The sequence below is a fragment of the Microtus pennsylvanicus genome, chromosome 13, assembly GCF_037038515.1.
Source record: "Microtus pennsylvanicus isolate mMicPen1 chromosome 13, mMicPen1.hap1, whole genome shotgun sequence".
Classification (NCBI taxonomy): Eukaryota; Metazoa; Chordata; class Mammalia; order Rodentia; family Cricetidae; genus Microtus; species Microtus pennsylvanicus.
This window is the reverse complement of record NC_134591.1, coordinates 36,157,257-36,175,886: the sequence shown is the minus strand read 5'-3', so window position 1 is coordinate 36,175,886 and position 18,630 is coordinate 36,157,257. Positions and strand designations below refer to the sequence as shown.

The 18,630-nt window shown below is 37.9% G+C and overlaps 1 protein-coding gene across 4 annotated transcripts in view; it reads right to left on the bottom strand.

Moving 5' to 3' along the window:
- Nucleotides 1-465: 465 nt before the first annotated feature.
- Efcab7 (EF-hand calcium binding domain 7) overlaps nucleotides 466-18,630 on the bottom strand; it is a 55,161-nt gene continuing 36,996 nt past the window's right edge. For all 4 annotated transcript variants that reach the window (XM_075945161.1, XM_075945160.1, XM_075945164.1 and 1 more), the window contains 4 exons: nucleotides 14,415-14,563; nucleotides 8,531-8,740; nucleotides 6,755-6,862; nucleotides 466-944 (listed from right to left, as the gene is read on the bottom strand). In XM_075945161.1, coding sequence (XP_075801276.1) covers nucleotides 870-944; nucleotides 6,755-6,862; nucleotides 8,531-8,740; nucleotides 14,415-14,563 — 542 coding nt within the window. In that variant the 3' untranslated portion in view covers nucleotides 466-869. The remainder of the gene's footprint in view (nucleotides 945-6,754; nucleotides 6,863-8,530; nucleotides 8,741-14,414; nucleotides 14,564-18,630) is intronic.

The following is an 18,630-nucleotide window of genomic DNA, read 5'->3' as shown; positions in this document are numbered from 1 at the left end:
GTGAAGTGAGATATATGGCCACAGTTGTTGAACTTATAAAGCATTTGACAATAAACAAAATAATTTTATATCTCACTACCTTTAATGAGACATCTGTCTGAAGAGTTCAAACGGTGAGGTAATGACAACCTATTTTACAGATCTAAATCAACGGTCCAAACTCCAAATCACATTTAAACTATGTGCATGCATAGTGTAGGCAAAAAATAGCTTTTGCCAGATGGTATTCATAATCCAAAAGCTGACATTGGCCAAGTTCTCTGCTACTGGTACTGACAAATAGATTTAATTGCTCGATGACATTTTTTAGGCCACACACTATCTCCTTAACTGCTACACAGGGTTAACGCCAACGGTTCCCAAGTACCCTCTGTGCAAGAAAGCGACTTGACACACTGGTGAGAAATTTGTTTTTGGCACAAAATATTGTACAATTGCCAACAAGTTTTGGCTTCCTAATGCAGAAATGGTTTTCTTCCGCTCCACTTTAGCTCTTTGATAGTTAGACCCTTAAATGGCTATTTCTGTATTTACATTGTCTCTTAGTATTTTTACATGTAAAACAAACCAGAAGTCTATAGTCTGGAAGTCACTGAATATTACTTTTAAAAATCCTATCTACAATTTTATTTTCCTTTATTAAAAAACAAAAAAGTATTTATATTTCCAACTAAATTAACAAGACAGCCACACATTTTAAAACACTACTTGAACTTTAATAATAAAATATATAACATGGACATAAAATATAAATGCATAGAAATGAAACAGATTATTAAGTATACCAGTGTCATGGAACAGCATTTAGTTAATAAATAACAGATTTGATCTAAAATACTTCTTAGTTTGATAGTTCCAAGTGGAATTATTTAAGATATAAGGGAAAACACACAATAATATATCCATTCTTGTCGTTCATTCAAGGGCATTACATGTTGACAAACCTGCATATAAAAATAGAAAGCTTTTATTTTTATTTGATAAATTATTGTTATTTGCTAATTTTAAATAGGACATTTCTAGGCTTCATATGATTTTTTGAAAAGTAGCTGTAAAGCTAGATATGGTGGAGCATGCCTTTAATCCAAGCATTCAAGAGGCAAAGAGTCAGGCAGATCTCTGAGAGTTCAAGGATAATCTGGTCTATACAGCAAATTCAAGGCCAGTGAGATTCTCTCAAAAAAGAAGAAAGAAATCGCTGTGAAACCAGAGGCAGTGGCATGTACCATGTGTTATGAACAGGCATGAATGCAATGTACTTGGGAGACTTAAGCAGAAAGATCATTTAAGCATACAAGATCTGGACTATCCTTGGCAACATGAAGCATATAATTAATAAAAGGGTGATTACTACAGCTTTTTTTTTTAAAAAAAAAGATGATAGTACACTACCTATTGGTATAACCTCAGAAGGCTCAGGCTTGAGGATTCCAAGTTTGAGGCTAGTCTGGGTTACACAATGAGACCCAGTCTCTAAATATCAAAAGGGAAAAAGGAGGGGAAGAATATGTGTGCAGATAAAATTGTTAGTTTTCCCTAGCATGGACTGGCGGTTTATGATCTGAGGACTAACAGGAGAATCCAGACTCAATCAACTTTATTAGAGTAGTTCTACTGTGTGAAAAAGGGCAGTGGGAGGTAAGTAGACTTTCCCCACCAAGCCTAGAACATTGTTTGTAATGGTGGGTTCATGCACAGTTGTATGTGCATATGTACACATGTTCATGTGGGCACACATATGTGCATGTACACATGTAGAGGCCAGAGGTCAAGTTCAACTGTCATTCCTCCAACTCTATCTATCTTAGGTTCTGAGACAAGATCTCTTATAGGGCCGGGCGGTGGTGGCGCACGCCTTTAATCCCAGCACTCGGGAGGCAGAGGCAGGCGGATCTCTGTGAGTTCGAGACCAGCCTGGTCTACAAGAGCTAGTTCCAGGACAGGCTCCAAAACCACAGAGAAACCCTGTCTCGAAAAACTAAAAAAAAAAAAAAAAAAAAAAAAAAAAAAGATCTCTTATAGGAACCTGGCCCCTGCTAATCTAGCTAGCCAGTGTTTCTCATCCTTCCTAATGCTGTGATCCTTTCACACAGTCCCTCATGTTGTGGTGACCATCAACCACAAATTATAACTTCATTACTGTAATTTTCCAGTTATGAACTGTGATGTAAATATCTGATATACAGGATATTTGATATGTGCCCCCTGTGAAAAGGTTGTTTGGCACCCCCAAAGGGGTCATGACCCACAGGTTGAGAATCAAGAGTGTGTGGTATTGGGGAAAATTATTTTAAGGCATGTTACTTTGTTGATGGTGCATTTGTTTAACTCTGTGAAGCTGTGATTCTTTGCCTGTCTAAAACACCTGATGGTCCTCATAAAGAGCTGAATGGCTAATAATGAGGCAGGAGCGAGGATAGGTGGGGCTGGCAGACAGAGAATATAAATAAAAGGAGAGACGAGGAAATGAGGAGCAATGAGAGAATAAGAAGAGGACATAAAGGCCAGCTATCTAGCCACCCGGCCAGCCGTGGAAGGAAAGTAAGTTATACAAAAAAAAAAAAAAAAGAAAGAAAAGAAAAGATAAAAACCCAGAGGGAAAAGGTAGTTGGGATAATTTAAGAAAAGCTGGCAAGAAACAAGTCAAGCTAAGATCAGGCATTCATAACTAAGAACAAGCCTTTGTATGTGATTTATTTAGGAGCCAAAAGAGAAAAACATCACAGTACATTTTGGTGTCCAACATGGGGCTCAGATGTCCATCTAGAGTTTGAGAAAGCTGGAAAAAAAAAAAGGACACGACTCCTTTAAGAGGCGCTGATGTTCAACTGGCAGCACTAAATAGAAATTAGAAACTGTGGCAAGCAAAGTAAAAACCGCTTGTCACAACACAGGTGCCAGATTGCACAGGTAACAAGGTTTAACGCAGTTCTCAGTCACAAAGCTCTGACCAGAGGGCAAGCTTTGGCCTTGGCTTTCATGACCCAACCCGAGAGTGGGCAGAACCAGCTAGCTGCAAGAGCATGTAGAGGAGCCAGGTGAAGCTTAACAGTCTGAAGTTTGCTCGTGCAGTCAAAAAAGCTAAAAGACATGCAATATAAGAGATCCAGATGGAAAAAGCCTCTAAGCAGGTTCCAGTGTGTTTTACAATGTGTGTAGCTTAAGAAAGAAAGAAAATGGGTATAGGCAGTTATTGAAAGAAACAATTTTAAAAAATAAAGTCTTTAAAGAGACAGTATAAGTAACATAAAAGTAAAAAGCCACATATAAAGATGGGAAATACAAGGCAGGATGGTGGTGGCACATGCCTTTAATCCCAGGACTCAGGAAGCAGAGGCTGGCAGATCTCTTGTGAGTTTGAGGCCAGCCTCATCTACAAGACCTAGTTACAGAAAAATTAGGAATGTAACAGAGAAACTCTGTGTCAAAACAAAACAAAAAAGATGGGAAATACACAGGGAGTCTGGATCCTATGTTATTATGTTGATTTTGAATTTTTTGATTTCTGAAAAGCAAAGGACAGCAGCTAAGAGATCTGGAAATGAAAGAGGGCCTGTGGAAATGAACCAGTCTAGATATTTTAAGAATGCCTTAACTTTAAATGTAAAAAATGTATTTGTCAAATGGAAATTAATAATGCTTTGGAGAAGAGGTTTTGCTTTTGTTTCCATGAAAAACAAGAGGCTGTAAATTCGTTCCAGGTTGACCTGGATCTGGTTTGATCAGGAGAGACCTCCTGAAATTTGACAGGTGATATCTATCAACAAAGGTTATAACTGATCTTCCCAGGACTTGGCCATTGTCTCAAATTTTCTCTCTGCGACACTAAAAATACTTTTCTCACACTCAGCAGAAAGCAGTCTAAAGAACAAAATGTCCACATTCCCAAAAGAAAAGGGGGTCTTTGGTAATTTTGTGGGTCATGGATGTTTGTTATATTTAGGGATATAAATATAGGATAAAAGGACAACTATTAATCTCAGATATTTTGCATTGGCATGGATTTTGGTATATGGATACAAATTCAAAGTCAACTGTTACATTGTATATATGGTTTTACTCTTGTTTAAAGAACTTTTGTATATTGATACAAATTTACACACTGTATATGTTTCTACTCTTGTCTAAAGGGTTTTTGTAGATTGATACAAATTTAAGGTTGCTTTTGTTACCACATATTGCATATGTGTTTTTCCTCTTGTTTAAGGTATTGTACCTATGCGGTTCATTTAAAAAAGTAAGGTAAAGTTCTAGTTTTTGAAAGCTATTATTACAAACTATATAGGACAATCAAGAAATATTCAGTAGGTGAGTAGTTAACCATATAACAATCAAATTTGTACATATGTTAGGTATGTTTTCTAAGTTAAATAGATATATTTTAGATAGATGGTCTTCAAATACTTCAACGACCTATAGAATATAGCAATTAAAATGTTTTGTTAATATGAAAGATTTTCATGACAATGAGACAAATCTGCTCTTGGCAGCACCAATTTACTTCAGAGATAATGGACACTGGAGATACTCCTTATTTGCTTTCATTTTGGCAAGGTTAGTCACTGGGCAAAGAAACTGCTCTTATCTTTGACTGCTGATAATGTGCTGTGCAGACTGAACATGCAGGCCACGCAGGAAAAAGACACGACAGCCCTTCAAAATTCCTGCTTCACAGCAGAGTGTGCCAGACATTTTTCAGAATACAGAGGAAAGTGTCTGACAAACTGCTAACATAGGTGGGACAGTCTGCAAATTTCCTGCTTCATTGAAAAATCTACAAGATATTCTAGGTCTGTAGGCTGAAGATGGATGCCCCAACAATGCAGACGTACTTTGGGTGACTGTCCAGGCAGTCAGATGTCTTTGTCATTTCAAGAGTTTTGGAAGTTGTTTGCAATGCACCTTTTGTTTAGTCAAATAATATTATATCCTTCTTGGGTCTTTGATGAAATTGAAGATTAGATAGTTAAAATTGCAGTTTTCCTTAGATATGATAGAAAGTAATTTAGTTATAAAATTTTAGATTTACTTAGATAGGATAGATTATGGAGTATTTCTTTAAATTTACCAGATACAAATGAATTGGAATTCAGTACATTGTGAATGTAATCTTTACTTGATAATTGTTCTTACTGTAAACAGTCTTACGATGTCAAAGTTACAATTTTTCATTTTTGTTTAGAAAGGAAAAAATGGAAAATGTTGGGGGAAATTATTCTAAGGTGTGCTACTTTTGTTTATGCTGCATTAATTCTGTGAAGCTGTGATTATTTGCCTGTCTAATGGTCTAATAAAGAGCTGAATGACCAATAGCGAGGCAGGAGCAAGGATAGGCGGGTTTGGCAGATAGAGTATAAATAGAAAGAAAGACGGAAAAAAGGAGCAATGACAGAACAAGGAGAGGAGGACATAGGGGCTACCCAGCTACCCAGCCCATTATAGAAAGATAAAAAATAAAAGCCCAGAGGAAAATGAAGTTGGGAGAATTTAAGTTGAGAAAAGCTGGCAAGAAACAAGCCAGGCTAAGGCCGGACATTCATAACTAAGAATAAGCTCTGTATGTGATTTATCTGGGAGCTGGGTTGTGGGTCCTCCAAAAAGACAAAAGAGTAAAATGTCACACTACAGTCTGGCCTGTGATATGGCCTATTTCTCTCCCTAGAACTGGTGTTGCACTCTGCACCTTCATGCCTGGCTTTTCCCAGGGTTCTGAGGATGCAGAGCAAATACTTTACCCTCTGCAGTCCATTTCTTAAGTCTTCATTGGAGAAACTTAAAGAAAATGTCTTTACCCTTTACCTTTAAATTACTCAAGAAGGTTGTGGAATTTCACAGAAAACACAGGGGAAAGGTGGGAGTGGTAAAAAAAAAAATACACTAATAAGCTTTTCTCTGTTTCTTTACCAGACCCTGGGAGTCTGCTGAACATTCTTGCCTTTCAATTTGTGACCTCATCAGAAACGCAGAGTCTGCTAGGAACAAAATTATAGAGCTTGTTCTGGCTCTTGACTTAGTTACTTATCTAAAACTTTGAGATGTTTCTTCTCTCAGGTAATCTTGGACAACCTTAATTTGGGGTTATTAAAATAACTATTATTAGTCATATTATTTGGCCTTTCTCCATATGATATTCCAAAGTGCTTTTACATATATTATTTAATTTTTATCTTTCTATTAATCTTTTTAAGGACCTAACTAATGTTTTGATTTTACCCTTAAACAGGAATAGAGCTGTTAAGATGGCTCAGATAAAAAAGTGCCTCACCCTCAGCTGGATCTAGGGAACATACAAGGTGGAAGGAGATAATCAACTCTTATTGGTGTCCTCTGACTTTGACATGCATTTTGTGGCATGAATGTGCATGTATGCATGCATGTACATTGCACACAAGTACACACAATGTAAAACAATTTTTAAAAGAAACTAGAACAGAAAAGTTAAATGAATATTACTCTTCATAGCGCCCACCAGACATGGTGGTTTGCAATCCCAGCACGTGGGAAATGGGGGATTGAAGACCCAGAGTTGAAAGCTCACCCATGGCTACACAGTGAATTCAAGGTCAGCCTGGATTACATGAGAAAATAATCCAAAACCAACACAAAAATCCCACTACCTCTCCTGTATTTAGTACTAAGAATGTCATGCTTAAATAACTTACAATTTCATTTCATGCCACATGCTTATTCATAGCATTAATAGCAAATATTTCTTTCCAAAGAGAGATGACAAAAGGTTTTAGAGAACATTTACCATTGTAGATCTTGGAGCCACTTCTACTGCAAAGACGTTGAGTCCTCTGTTGTTGACACAGTTTTTACTTAGTTCATTGTTGATGTGAATAATCACTTTGTCATCTGACTGTAGAAAATTGTAAGTCTTTAGTTTTGAAAAATAATAAAGATATAAACCTCAGAATGAGACCTAAAAATCTGTTTATAGAATCTAGTCCACTACAAATTAATACAAACCAGCTGCTGCTTTCTGCTCAGTGCTCTGGGTTTCTTCATTTATTCCTTTCTAACTGATGACATAAGCTTTTCTTTCAACTGAGTTTTGAATTTTCCCTTTAATCTTCATTACCAGACCACTGTGGACTGTAACAGCAAGTTAGCTCATCCTTGCTTGGTTTATTATAGCAATAATGTCTTCTTTTTCTTTCATCTTTATTTTCTATCATTCATTCACTCAGATCCTACCTTCCAACTAATATGCCTGAAACATCCATTTAATTGGGTTCCTCTTTTATTCACTAACTCAATAAGCATGTGTTTATTTGCATGCCAGGCACTGTTTTAGGTCCTAGAAAGACTGTTCAAGATAGCACATATGATATGGATCCACTCTATCATTCTTTTTGACCTTTCTAATAATCCTTCACACCACACCTTCCCTTTCTTTCTTCTACTGTTTGCCTTGTCCTGAAGCTTGTCTCTCAGTGTATCTAAACATTAGATAGAGCTAAAATCCTACTCTCCACTCCTTTTCCCTCATCACACGTTGTTCCAAAGATCTATGGTCTAAACAACTGTGAGATGAAAGTAGACTAAATCTACTGTGCACACAAACAGAATACAGGACTGGATGTTTACTTAGCCTCTGAGATATTCTCTGAGACTATTAATTGTCTTCCTAAGTAACTCATACACTTGAAAGCAGGGTGTTGTGGAATATTAGTTTAAGATGTGTTACATTCATTTATACTGCGTGATATTTGTTTAATGATGCAACAATGTGTTGCATTCTTTTATGTAGCATCTGTTAACTCTATAAAGTTGCAATATTTTGCCTGCCCAAAATACCTGATTGGTCTAGTAAAGAGTTGAGCAGTCAATAATAGGTGGTGCCGCCAAGCAGAGAGAATAAATAGGAGGAGAAATCTAGGCTTGAGAAAAAAGGAGGAGGAGTGAGAAAAGGAGGAGAGATGGATTCCAGGGGCCAGTCACCTAGCCATATAGCCATGGAGTAAGAAGGAAAGAAATACATACAGAATAAAGAAAGGTAAAAAGCCCAGAGGCAAAACATAATTAAAGAGAAATGGGATAATTTAAGTTAGAAAAGTTGACTAGAAACAAGCCAAGCTAAGGTCAGGTATTTATAAGTAAGAGTAATTTCCATATATTTATTTGGGAGTTAGGTGGCAGGCCCTCAAAGGGTAAAAAAAAACATCCAGTAGAGAACATGTTTCATATTTTCTGGTGATCCTGTTATATAACAAACTAAACAAGTATTTTGAAAATATTTTATATAAACAAAAATTATATCTCTATTTTGTATGCATATTATACTGACTCTTCACTGATCTCCAAATTTTAAATTTCCTATTTTAAAATAAAAACAATGGTCTTGAGTCATTATAAATAATATAAAAAATGCCATGCCAAGTTTGGTTCATAAATCCTAAAATGAATAACTGTCTATTATAAATATTATAAGCATAGTAGGGTGTTTGGCTGCAATGTAAAAAAGAATATAATATTATTAGAAAACTTCATACCAAAATAAGGAAAACTAACTCATAATCGATACCTTATTTTCAATGATAGATGTTATCCAGGTGTCATAATTGCAAGTATGTACAATTATATTTTCATAGCCATCCATGACTTTAGCATCACTTCTATCAAGGACAGACTTGCAAATGGCCTTCTCAAGTTGCCCACTGCATGCCTCCATATGGATCGCTTTAATTCTTGGCTTGCATCTTTCTGCATAGATATTGATGACAAATGGGCATGCCTGGAGAGGGAAGCAAAAAAAAATTAGGCTTAGCCTTCTGGTAGAATTTTAAATAAATAAACTTACTGTAAATGTTTCTCATATCATTTAAGATTCATTTGGCTAGCAAGATGGCTCGGTGGGTAGAGGTGCTTGCCACCAAGCCTGACACTGAGAGAGAAGCTAAACAAAAGGACAGTCCTGTCAGGAACTTGTGAGATTTCATCATGCTACTCAGAACAGAACCTAAGATAGAATGTACAGCTTATATTTAATTTCTGGACTCTCCCATTTAATATATGAGACTACTAAAGAGAGACCAATAGATTACAAGTAACTGAATCTGCAGACAAAGAAAGCCAACTCTCTTTTGAACAAAAATCCTGTGAAGATGGTGATCCCAGTTTTAGAAGTTATACCACTCCACTATTAATCAAAAACTAGCTTGCTTGGGCCTGGAAGAATGGCTCTGTGATTAAGAGCACTTGTTCTTCCAGAAGACAAGAGTCTGACTCCAAGCAACCATATTGGGCAGCTCACAACCACTTGTAACTCCAGATTTAAGGACTCTAATGCCTTCTGGCCTCTGTGAGCCCTGCATGTACATGAACATCTTGCACACAGACACACACAAATACAAATAAAAACTTTTTTAAAATGTTCTTTCATTTTGGCTGACATAGTAACTAACACAGTCTAAGACCCGAAGGCACAGCAAACCAATTTAGAATCTTTAATCCAAACAAGTGAATGAAACAAGCTTTGTATTATCTTTTGACAAACCTAGGCAGAGTCTGCACCAAAGCTCACATTTCTGGTTGAACCTAGATTAACATTTCATGCAAATGTATTTGTATCCATTAAAAGACACACTAAAAGGCTGCATGATGTAATGTAATTCAGAATGTTTTCAGTTTGCTATGCAGCCCAGGCTAGCCCCAAACAAAACGCCTCCTGCATCAGCTTCCTAGGTGCTAAGACTTCAGACATACACAACTTGTAATAAGAGCAGCGGGGCTGCGTCCCCGGCACTCGGCCGCCCACATGGCTAGCTTATGCCCAGAAATAATTACACGGAAACTGTATTCTTTTAAACACTGCCTGGCCCATTAGTTCCAGCCTCTTATTGGCTAGCTCTTACATATTGAGCTAACCCATTTCTAATAATCTGTGTAGTCCACGAGGGGCTTATCAGGAAAGATCTTAACCTGCGTCTGTCTGGAGTGGGAGAACCATGGTGACCGACTGACTCAGCTTCTTTCTCCCAGCATTCTGTTCTGTTTACTCCGCCTACCTAATTTTATGTCCTATTAAAGCGCCAAGGCAGTCTCTTTATTTAACCAATGAAATTAACACAAAACAGAAGACTCTCCCCCCATCACACAACCATGCCATGCAGTCTTGGAGGCCTTTAAGACATCTCGCCCTGAGTTTTAAAAATGATTCTCTGTATCTTTTCCAATAGATGATTTAATAGTATTTTCAGATAAAATCAGGATAAAATCATAATCAATACCTGAACTGAAATCAAATCCCCACAGATAAAAACTTCTTTAAAGTGTCTCTATTAGTTGGATAAAACTTCAGATGAATATAAGTCAAATTTAAAACAATTTTTAAAGTTCTCATAAACTTTAGGAAAAAAGATTATTTGTAGCACAAATAATAAAGACCCAGAGACAGATATCAGGGTTCAACCCAAAAACTAGAAAAGTAAAGCAGCCAAGCCACTGGAGAAGTCTTACCTCTACCAAGATTGGGCGGCCACCAACTACACAGACTAAGCCTCTCTCTCCTGTTATATTCCCTCTAGTGCTGGGATTAAGGGCAGAGGACTCCCTAATACTGGGATTAAAGGTGTGAGCCACCACTACCTGGATTTATTTCTTCATTGATCATGTGTATCATGGGGTGGGACTGAACTCACAGAGATCCATCTGACTCTGTCTCCCAAATCCTGGAATTAAAGGTATGTGTCACCATTACCTGACCTCTATGGGTCTTAGCTTTGCTCTGGTCTTCAGCCAAGATTTATTTATTGAAGTACAAGTAATATACCACTACAACTATTATTATCAGATGGTTAATGGCATGTGTCATTACTGATCTTAAACTTTCTCAATTCACTTGAAAAAAAAATGGGCTGGGGATTTAGCTCAAGTGGTAGAGCATTTGTCTAACACACATGAGATCCTGTGTTCAACTCCACCATTTAGAAAGGGAGAGAGGGAGGGAGGGAGGGAGAGAGGGAGGGAGGGAGGGAGGGAGGGAGGGAGGGAGGGAGGGAGAGAGGGAGAGAGAGAGAGAGAGGCATCCCCATCACAACTCAATTTGTAGAGCAACCAGTGTCACCTGATCATCTTTCAAGGTCAAAAAGTGAGAAACATTATTCCTACAAGCAGGAACACTACTGAGTGCCAACCAACCAACCAACCAACACAATTAAGAATTTCTCACATACATGTTTCTCCAAAGACTGTCAATTATTTATGGCTTAATATTTAGCTAACTCCTTGCCATCATGCCCCCAAACATAAAATAAATACAAATTAGCATGATGATCTATGTGGGTCAACTGTACCTGTCCAGCATTGATCTCTCTCGTGAGCAACACATCACAATTTATCTCAGAAGAGGAAAAGTCAAATGAGAAAAATGTGTCCATCAGACTGGCTGGTGGGCAAGGCTGTGGGACATTTTCCTGATTAATGATTGATGTGGAGTGGTCCAGTCAAGTGTGAGTGGTCCTGGGTTATATAAGGAAGCAGGATGAGCAAGCCATGGGGAGCAAGTCAGTAGGCAGTGTTCCTCAATAGCCTCTGCTTCAGCACCTGCCCTCACTCCCTTCATGATCTAGGAGCTATAAACTGAAACAAACCCTCCCCCCCCCAAGTTGTTTTTGATCATGGTTTTTGTCCCAGCAATAGAAAGCAAATTAGGCCACCATCCTTTGGCACTTTCTGCTGTATGTATTTTTTCTATTAAATTTTATTATTTTTGTTTTGTTTTGTTTGTTCATGTAGCTCAGGTTAGCCTCAAACTTGCTATGTAGTTGAAGATGACTTTGAACTAACAGACATTAGCATGCCCAGGTTATGTGGTGCTGGGAATTGTACTCCAGGCTTTGTATATTCTAGGAAGGCACTCTTATCAACTGAATGCCATCCTCAGTCCCCTTTCTGCTGAAATTTCAAATAATGGAGATATATTATCTATTCAATAGTATTAATAAAATATAAGTCAAATAAAAATTTACCTCATAATTTTTACCTCTGGTTTCAAAGACAAGTAATATTAACAAATGGTTTTAAATGTTTTCAAGTTGCTTTATTGCTTTTAAATAATTTCTACTAAGAAAATGTGCAGCAGAACCAGTACTGTTTATAGACTAAAAGTAGCTTTCACAATTATGGGTAAAATGTAAGAAAAAATTGCAAAATTAGATTAAAGATGGGTATTTAAAAATTACAGTAACTCTTCGCATTCAATTACTAAAATGGCAAAAAAAATTTAGAAAACTCAGAAAGCACACTTCTAAGGAATACTGAATGATACTACAACTAGAAATTTAGTCAAAGTTTCAAAGAACTTAATTTAAAATCTGTCATTAGCAGTACTGCCTTTATAAGTTGACTGAAGTGGGGCTGGCAAGGTGGCTCAGCAGTTAAGAACACTAGTTGCTCTTCCAGAGGACCTGGATTCACTTCCCAGCAGCCATATAGTAGCTCACAATCACTTGTAACTTTAGTGCCAAGGGATCTGACGCCTTCTTCTGACCTCTGTGAACACAAGGCATGCATGTAGTACCCAAACATACATGCAATCAAAACACTTATACACATAAAATAAAATAACCTAACAATAAGTTGACTGATATGATGTGGGATGCCCTTCTGTATATGTGTTGCTTTTTTTGGCTGATAAATAAAGATCTTTTGGCCAATGGTTTAGCAAAGTAAAGCCAGGCAGAAATCTGATATATGGAAAAAGACGGCATATATATATGGAGAAAAAAGGCAGAGTCAGGCAGACACCATGTAGCTGCCGAAGAAGAAAGATGCCCAGAACCTTAACGATAAGCCACAGTCTCATGGCAATACACAGATGAATAGAAATGAGTTAAGATATAAGAGCTAGTTAGGAATATGCCTGAGCTGTTGGCCAAACATTGTTGTAATTAATAGTTTTTATGTGATTATTCAGGTCTGAGTAGCTGGGAAACGAAGGAAAAGTCTTTGATTACATAATGTAGTGCTGTGGAACAGCGCTCTAGTACTCTGTAAAGATTTGTCACTCATATTGGTTTAATAAAATGCTGATTGGCCAGTAGCCAGGAAGGACGTATAGCCAGGGCGACCAGACTAGGAGAATTCTGGGAAGAGGAGAGGCTCAATCTGCAGTCGTCACCCAGACACAGAGGAAGCAAGATGAAAATGCTACACTGAGAAAAGGTACCAAGTCACATGGCTAAACATAGACAAGAATTATGGGTTAATTTAAATTGTAAGAGCTAGTTAATAATAAGCCTGAGCCAATAGGCCAAACAGTTTATAATTAATATAAAGCCTCTGTGTGTTTCTTTGGGGCTGAACAGCTGAAGGACCAGGCAGGACAGAAAACTCGTATTACAATGATGTATAAGAAAATGACTAAAACTTTAAAACTATAACCAAATATCTTACTACTTAATACGTGGCTTGAGCTGAAACCCTTAAATCCTGTAGTTTAAAAAAGACAGAGAATTTTAAAAAGCCTAGTTTTCCTTCTCTTCTGGACTTAGAATATTATTTAACTTTGTACCTATTGTGACATCTCCAGTTTAAAATAAGTTGGTGTCATGAACCTGGGACAGTGGAGCCTAAGAGAGAGGTGGACTAAAGTCTCATGCAATAGTCAACTTTATTCAGAGCATCAGACAATTTATACTCTGAGGGTTAAGAAAAATCACTTGAGTAAGATGTGAACAAGCCAAGCATGGCCAAAACATGTTTTTCCATAGAGGTATATAAACAAGTAACAGCCAACTATAATGAATAATCTGAAGTAAGCTCACTCCTAACTGCTGGGAGGGGCACGACAGCACATTCCAAGAACAATTTCCTGTTTTTGAAGAAACTAAAGTAACAAGACTCTTGTCTTGTTTTCTTAAGAGTTTTCTCACAAGCACTCAATTCTTCTCACACAACTCCATTCTCGGACCTTGTTCTAACAAAAATATATACCTTTTAGTTACTAATTTCCCTCTGCACATTAAAAAGTTCAAACTTTTTAAAAATTATTTTTATAGATATTTTTTATTTATTATGTATACAGTATTCTGTCTGTGTGTATTCCTGCAGGCCAGAAGAGGGCACCAGACCTGATTATGGATGGTTGTGAGACACCATGTGGTTTCTGGGAATTGAACTCAGTACCTTTGGAAGAGCAGGCAATGCTCTTAACTGCTGAGCCATCTCTCCAGCCCAAGTTCAAACATTCTTGTCTCTGACTAATCATAGTTGATAGTAACTATTTTTTTTTTCAGTAAAGAACACAAGCTTCAGTAAAATACTAGAAATATACCATGTTCTCAGGATTCTAATTACACTACGGAAATTCAAGGATTTGAGTGCTGGATTTAAAAGTCATCTATCAGGAGTGTTTAAGGTCAAATACCATGAAAAACAAAGCCATTGTCAATGTCTGAGTGTTTTACCTCTGTCAGCTCCAGAGCCTTATTGTATCCCATTGAGTGTAGAGTCACCCACAGGTCAAGAGGGTCTCCTTCTCGATCATTGGCTTCCATCAGATGCAAGTCCATAAATCCCTGTCTTGTTAATTCATTCTTCTTTGTGTCAAAGTTTTCTGTAAAAATAAACATTTCACCAGGCAGTGGTGGCACACCCCTTTAGTCTCAGCACTTGGAAGGCAGAGACAGGAGGATCTCTGTGAGTTCGAGGCCAGCCTGGTCTACAGAGCGAGTTCCTGGACAGGCTCCAAAGTTACAGAGAAACCTTGTCTCAAAAAAACAAAACAAAAACAAAAAACAAACAAGCAAAAACCCAAACATTTCTTCCATACATTATTTAAAAGTCCATGCAGTTAATAAAACATCTATATTATTAACCATAAACATTCAGTTGTCAGCAAGAATATGGGGAATAAGAATCCTTCAAACCTACTTCTTTTTCTAATTTTCCACAGTTCCACACAGGCACCATCATGGTATGTGATCCCTCCCACCAGATATTAGCAAGTTGTAAATAACTAGTGCAAGCATATCCCAAAATTAGAGGAAACTGTAATTTTTCTTGGTAAATTCCAACCTGACCACTCATTAAGAGTTTATATTGGTAGTTAAAAAAAACTTAACATGCTTCAAAATGCCCCTTCAACTCACCAGAACCTGAATAAAAATGATATAATGTCTCCCAGACTACTTGAGTTTCAGAAAGGGAGAACTGATGGGGTAAGGCTTAAGGAAACTAGTACACATATAATTTCTCTAACAAATTGTTGGTATGTCTCTGAAAAACTGTTAGAAAATGGAAACCTGCATTCCCAAAGGGAAGGCTAAATATGCTCATTTAACATTTTTTGTGAGTAAAAACTATCGCTATCTAAACATATATATGCATATATATATATATCTGTGTATATTAAATAGCTATTTATCCACCTACATGTCCTATTATGATTATCCTGAAATGAATCTATAGATGCTCAACACCATTAATAAATTATATTTTGGCAACTTCCTACAACAAGAAAGATTTACTTCCCAACTTCCATCTGTATTACACTCAAGAGAAATGAGACAGTAACTCTTTCCTATGCACTATTATGAAAAAAACAAAACATACCTAATTGACTAATGTTTAAAATGTTTTATAAGTGAAATAGATTCACAGCTTTTTTTTTCCAAGAAAAAATATGCAAATTAAAGCAGGGAGAGTAATGATTGTAATGTCCTACTATTTAGTAAAGTAAGATAAAAATTAATATTTTATATGCAATACAAAGAAAGTATTAAAGAAAAATGTGTCTTTAATACTATACTATGTGAACCAGCAATAACTTAATGACCTTTAAAACCTAAAATTTTTAATCCTTATTAATTTTTAAAATTTATTAAAAGGATGGGTATAAAGCTCAGTGGTAAAGCAATTCTCTAGCAGACATTACCCTGGATTTAACCCTTACACTACTAAAAAGAGTGGATTATCCTATTAACCTCTGACTCAAAGATTTGCATTAAGCTATGATAATCAAGAGTGGTGTTAGTGAGAGAACTGAGAATAGGTCAATGCAACAGCATATTTCCATACTACTGATAAGTAGCAAAGGGGAAAACAACACAATGACTAAAGAACTCTCCAGCCATGTAATCAAACACCTGGATAGTCATATCCAAGAATAAATATATCTGAGCATAGACCTTAAACCTTTCACAAAGAATAACTTCAAACAATCCACAGATGAAAACGTACAACACATAACAAAAAAAAAATTCTACAAGATAGTAGAGGAAATCTAGGCAGATTTTTGTTTGGTGACAAAGTTTTTAGATACAATTTTAAAAGCACACAAACCAAGCCAGTGTAGTGAAGTATGCCAATAATCTTCAAGTTTGGAAGATAGAGGCAGAAAAATTAGGAGTTCAAGCCTACTCTGGGTTACACAAGACCATGCCTCAAAAGATAACAATATGTCCTAGATTACTTCTCTGTCACCGTTATAAAGACAATGATCAAAATCAAGATGGGGAATAAAGGGTTTATTTCAGGTTACAGGTCACAATCCATCATAAAGGGAAGCCAGGGCAGGAGTTCAAGGCAGGAACTGCTGCTTACTGGCTTTCTTCCTGCTTCTGCCTATCTAGCTTCCTTATAGACCTGAGGACCACCTGCCTGAGGCAGGGGCACTACCCACAGTGTGTTGGGCCCTCCTCCATCCATTAGCAACCAAGAAGATGCCCCATAGACATGTCCATAGACTAGTATAACAGAAGCCATTTCTCAGCTGCAGTTCCCTCCTCCTGGATGTGTCAAGTTGACAATCAAGAATAGATAACACAGCACACAAAACATGTCCTAAGGAAGAAAACAATTTATCAACAAGTTATACTCTGTGAATAATATTGCTAGAAAAATAAAAATATAAGCCATTAACTGGGAGGAAATACTTGCAAAATATATATCTGATAAAAAATACAAATTCACAACACTTGAGAGAGCAGGTCCTGCGCCTCACCAGGGTAACATAACTGAGCCAGGCCCAAAGTTGTAAGCATGGGAGAGCTGTCCCCACTATTCATCTGTCATGCAGGGGTGTGGGTTGGGGAGAAATGACTCCCTTACTCCTCATCCTTTAATCCATACAGGAGAGAGAGAGAGACAGAGAGAGAGACAGAGAGAGAGAGACAGAGAGAGAGAGACAGAGAGAGAGAGACAGAGAGAGAGACAGAGACAGAGACAGAGAGACAGAGAGAGAGAGACAGAGAGAGAGACAGAAAGAGAGCATGAGCTGACGCTCCCCATTACCAGATGCAGCACTTAGGAAAGTGGGCCCTGCTCCTTGCCTAGACAGCACAGCAGAGCTGGTAGTTGGAGTTAAAGGTGACCCAGCTCCTAGGTTGTAAACAAAGGAGAACTGTCCCCATCACTCATCTGACACGTGGCAGCATGGGCGGAGGAGAGATGCTCCACCCCATTCCCATCAAAGCCTAAGACAGGTGTAGGAGCTAACCATGAGATCTTAAGAGCAGGAGAGCTGTCCCTGACTCTCACCAGCTGCAGCACCTGGGAGAGTGGCTCCTGCACAGTGCAGGAGTAACACAGTAGTGCTGGCCCTGAAAGTGTGGTGTAGAAAAGCGGACCTTGAGGGTGTGAAAGCAGAAGAACTGGCCCCACACCTCACTCATTGCTACAAGAGGTGAATTCGCTGGCAATGCTGGAGCGCTCATCCTGGTGGTGAGGCCAGGGGAGAACTGGTGGACGGACCAGTCTGCATAGGTCCAGAATCAGGATTAGGACTTGACCCGCTCCAACACCCACCCCATCTTTGATCTGCTGGAGCACATAAAGAAACCTGACTGGCAGTCCCAAAGCTTCAGGATCACCACAACACAGGGCAACAACAGGATATGGTGATGATTTGTTTGTTTTTGACAAATAAAGCTTGCCTGGAGAGCAGAAGGTGGAGCTAGCCAGTAGCTAACCATAGAGGCCAGGCTGTGATGGCACACACCTTTAATCCCAGCACTTGGGAGGGCGAAGCAGAAAAATCAGAAGTTCAAGGCCACCTTGGGCTGAATCAGTCTAAAAGAGAAATAGCCAGGCAATGGAGGCTCACACCTTTAATCCCAGCACTAGGGAGGTGGAGACAGGATCTTGGTGCATTCGATCTGAGCATTCAGTCTGAGGATTCCTAGAGACAGGATCACCCATCTGGTCTAAGGATTCAGTAGAGGTAAGAACTAGTGGCCAGTTGCTCTGCTTCTTTGATCTTTCAGCATTTACCCTTATAGCTGAGCTGACTCCTGGATTTTATCATTAAGACCAATTAGAATTCTTGCTACATAGAATACCCAAGAAGAGGCCCAGTGAAGATCCAACATCAATAGTATAGTAGAAACCAGAGACCTCAAACCAATGATTCTTTGCAATGAACACTTGTAAGTAAAGATACACAGACAAAGGGGTATATTGTGTGACTCACTGTGTCATACTGCAGTTTCCATGACGAGATTTTTAATTTTTTTCTTTTCCCTTTCGCTTAATTTTTTTGGAGGGGGTACCAGAGCGGAGGGCAGAAGGGATAGGGAAATGGATACAATCAAGATATATGATATAAAAGACACATAGAATAAATAAGAGAAAAAAGATACATATTCAAAACATACACAGATCTCTTAGAACTCAGTCATTAAA